Here is a 4,195-nt window from a genome sequence, read left to right on the forward strand (position 1 = left end):
TAAAATAAAAATAAAATAAAATTCAAACATAAAAATCATCATGCTTTTCCCGTTTCCTCCGACCACCGGGAATTCTCACCGGTGAGTTCTTTCTCGTCTCCAATTACCCCGTGCCTTCTCTCACCTGTGTATGCCCCAATCTAGAAATTGATTACAAAGAGCGAAACAAAATAGAATTTTGATTACAATTACTTAGGTAACAAAAACTAGAAATTGGGGTTTGGGGAATTTGAGGAGTGAAATTTAAGGAGTGATTATCCAAATATGTGTTATATATATACAGAGAGAAATAAAATCGAATTTTGACCTAATATTACAGAAAGAAGGGGCTGTACCATTCCATACCTTAGCCTTTCTCTCACCTTCCCCTCTTTTCTTCATCTTCTGCCACATCTCCTCTTCTTCTTCCCTTTTCCTCTTTCTTTGTTTCTTTGCATACAAAATTCTTCTTCCTCTTTCTAATTTTCTGCTCATAATTGCTATGAGAAAAACAAAACAATAAAAAAGAAAAGATCAAATGGGTCGAGGCAAGAACTGGGCTTTCCTAAGTGGTTTCTTGTAAGTTATTTTTAGTGATCAAACTGATATGTTGGTCCTGTTGGATGTTAGTTGTGGGAATTACAGCAATGGTTTGCACTAAGGAATTTGATTTAAAATTTGATTAAATCTCAGATCAGTGTTAAATCAAATTCACTGTTTACACTCGCTTTATACGCGTATATTTTACACATTTTGTCCAACTCAGCTGATTCAATGCCACATAAGCTTGGTCAATGGTCATAAGCGTTTATTATATACGATTTGAAGGAGTGTAAGTGTTCAATTGACAAATTGTTAGGTTTGGGGACCGGCACGACAAAGTGGCACAAGTATATGTGCCATTTAGGCCATTCTGCCTAATTATTATTATGAGTCGGCTTTGTTTGCCCGTCGTTTCTTCCTTTCTGAGAGCAATTTGGCAAACCTGCGTACAAATTAGGACAGTGTTATAAGTAGCAATAAAATAGATTTATAATTCGAACTAAAGCTAGAATCTAAATAGATAAAGAATAATGGTGCGTAGATAATTATATGTTTTACCTCTTTAGAGCTTCCTCATTGGTTTCAGGATTCTCTTTGGAAACTGGTTTCTTCAACAAGTTTTCACCAACTTGTACCAATAAGTTCATATTAGCCTCTGTAGCATTATCCATTTCGGTAGTAGTGCCAATTAATGCAGTTTCCTGGTATTACATACAAAGAAAGGAACATAAAATAAAAGGAGAGAAAATGGTAAAGAAAGTTTTCACTCTTACATTAATTAACTTGAAATAATACTCCCAGCCTTCCATTTTATACTGATATGACAATATTTATTTTTTTGTATATTGCAAAAAGAATGGCAACTTTCTAAGCTCCTATTCGGCCATAAATTTTGGGAACTTTTTTTCGAAAGTTTTTTGAAAACATTGTTTGTTCATGGAATATGATCAGTTTTTGAAAAATATAAGTCAAGTTTTCAAAAACTGGTTTAGGACAGTTTTGAGTGAAATTTTTTCTTCCACTCACAAAATTTTAACTTTTTTTCAAATAAAATGCATGTCCAAACACAACTTCAACTTCCAAAAATTATTTTTCACCACAACTTCAAAAATCCTACAAGTATCTACGACTTGTTTTACATCATAAGTTTCAAAAATTTTTATTTCTCTCTAAACTCCGTTATAAAATGGAACGGAGGGAGTAACTAGGAGTGTTAAGGTGTTTTTGAACGACATTGCCTTACTTCAATCCTGAGGTAATTCGTTTCAGCACCAAGAGCGCGATAGATGGTGGCGATGTAATAATCATTCATAATAACACTTGCTTCAGATAACATTTCAATAAGAGGGTTCGAATTATTATGAGATAGCCAGGAAACAAGACCCCAATTAGCTGCCTCCTCTGCTGTGTATGTCCCAGCAAAATCTGCATTAGTGCCAGTCCCTAATGAGAGCAGCAGAATTTGTTTAACGTCCAATGGCTTTATAGAAGCAAATGATGGATCCGCTTCCACACTGTTGGTTACTGTGCTTAGGGCAACTAAGGCCTGTCAACCAATGAGCATGCATGTTGAAAAAATCACGTGAAATAATCCACACTAATTAAGATTAAGATGATTTATATGAGGGAATGTACCGGATTGGCAGCAACAACACCACCATCAATAAGATTAAACTCATACTGATTTCCTTTACCATCATCATTCTCAAAGTAATATGGAGGAAAATAAGTTGGAGCAGCCGAGGTGCCAATGCATATGTCAGACAACTTAGCATCCAAATGAGGAGAGTTTGCTATCTGTATTTGTTACAAATTAAAGAATAATTACTAGAAATGGAAATATTTGCAATTACAAATCCAAATGATATGATTTATGAAAGACTTACCTCCGATTTGGTGAATATTGTTGGCTGAAAATTTTTCATGTCAAAGGTTGGAATGATAACATTTGTTAAAGTCTGATACAAACGAGTCTCTCCCAACTTCTCTTGCAGAACTTTGTGAAGATATTTTCCATCATATTTGGGGCCAAAAAAGGGAGGCAAGGCACTGCAATTCAAACCAAATCTGTTTTAATACTATTATACAAAGCATACAACTTTTTCCACTATCTGTACAGATTTTGCTTGTCATAATAGGTTACTTTACTGATCTTTCAAATTATAAATTTCACTTACTATAAATAAATATCTTTAAGAGTCCATTACTAAGAAGATCATTCATCTATCCAAAATTAAGGACTACATTTATTTTACTTTCAATTGTAATAGGAAAGTCATTGAATTATGACTATTTCATACAAATGGTCACTCAACCGAAATTATTAAACTTTTCGATGGAAAAATGAGACATGGCAGCACACATAAACTTTTATATTTTTGGAGTAAATATAATAATTGACATCCAAACAAGACCTTAAAAATTCACCCAATAAAATGTTTTTGGACTATGATACACCAGTAACTACACAATTGCTCTTACTAAGCAACTATTTTCAATGCGAAACTACACACCTTTTCTTGACTCATTTGATTTCCTCGATATTGATTTGGTTCCACCATTATCATGATATTTTAGTCTTTTAATCTTTTCTTCCTATAATAATAACGGGTATAAGTAAAGCAACACATATGGTTTTATAAAATAATAATAGGTACGAGGTTAAACTATAAAAAGAAGAAGAGAACTGTTATGTAGTTTATAAGAAGAAGAGATGTTTTTGTAGCAGGGATGCATTTTAGCGGATTGGTTTGGGTATATGGGTGAATATTTTAGGTTTTCTTTGGGTGTCAACTATTTTATTTGGTCCAAAAAATATAAAAAAATCCATGTAGACTGCATGTCATATTTTTTCACCGAAAAGTTTAATAATTTTTGTTGAGTGATCATTTGTGTGCAATAGTCATAGTTCAGTGACTTTCCTGGTATAAATGAAAGTATAGTGTCTTTAGTTAGTAATTTTGGATAGTTGAATGATTTTCTAAGAAACAAACTCTTATCTTTATATCTTTTAGGTGATCTAATAGTGTAATAATCTTTATACTCCATTTTTGTATAAAAGCTAAACTTAGAATACAATGTTTAATATATAAAAACTATATATACCCAGGTGGAAAAATCTTAGGGCCATGCTCGAAGTAAAAGGATACAATATCTTTGGCAGCAGAGAAGGGACGGCCCTTTTCATTTGGAGCACTTATCATAGTGGTCAATAGGCCACCTGTACTTGTCCCCGCAATTACATCAAAGTAATCTGCAAGTCTTGCATCTTCATCATTGTCTAATTCCTGACTCAAAAACAATCATTCATTAATCAAGAAAGCATAAGCATAAGTAATAAAAAGAAAAACGGTAAAGAACAACAGTAAGAAGCCATAAAAAATATATTTACAGTGTACCTGGAGTTGGCTTTCCAGAAAAGAAAGAACAGTAGCAGGGATGATGCCTTTAATGCCACCTCCATCAATGCTAAGAATAGTCACCATTTCTCCCACCACAGAGGATGTTGATCCAGTAGTTGTTAGTACCAAAAGAAATAAAATAAAAAAAGATCCAGTTATTGCCATTTTAGATAATTACAGTACCTTTATTGGACTACAAAAATTGCAAATAACAATTAATAGCTCAAGTATTAAGATTTTCTTGGTGCTTTGAGCATCAAACAAGAAGGGTT

The 4,195-nt window shown here is 33.2% G+C and overlaps 1 protein-coding gene across 1 annotated transcript; it reads right to left on the reverse strand.

Annotated features, from left to right (window-relative positions):
- Positions 1 to 644: 644 nt before the first annotated feature.
- LOC109221679 (patatin-T5-like) lies at positions 645 to 4,060 on the reverse strand (the record flags this gene model as incomplete). Its single annotated transcript, XM_019386147.1, is given in 7 exon segments — positions 645 to 964; positions 1,081 to 1,223; positions 1,766 to 2,068; positions 2,158 to 2,319; positions 2,409 to 2,571; positions 3,628 to 3,809; positions 3,921 to 4,060. Coding segments are annotated over 7 exon segments (1,151 nt in total), but the record flags the coding sequence as incomplete, so codon positions are not given.
- Between the last annotated feature and the right edge of the window lie 135 nt (positions 4,061 to 4,195).

The sequence above is a fragment of the Nicotiana attenuata genome, unplaced genomic scaffold (genome assembly GCF_001879085.1).
Source record: "Nicotiana attenuata strain UT unplaced genomic scaffold, NIATTr2, whole genome shotgun sequence".
NCBI lineage: Eukaryota > Viridiplantae > Streptophyta > Magnoliopsida > Solanales > Solanaceae > Nicotiana > Nicotiana attenuata.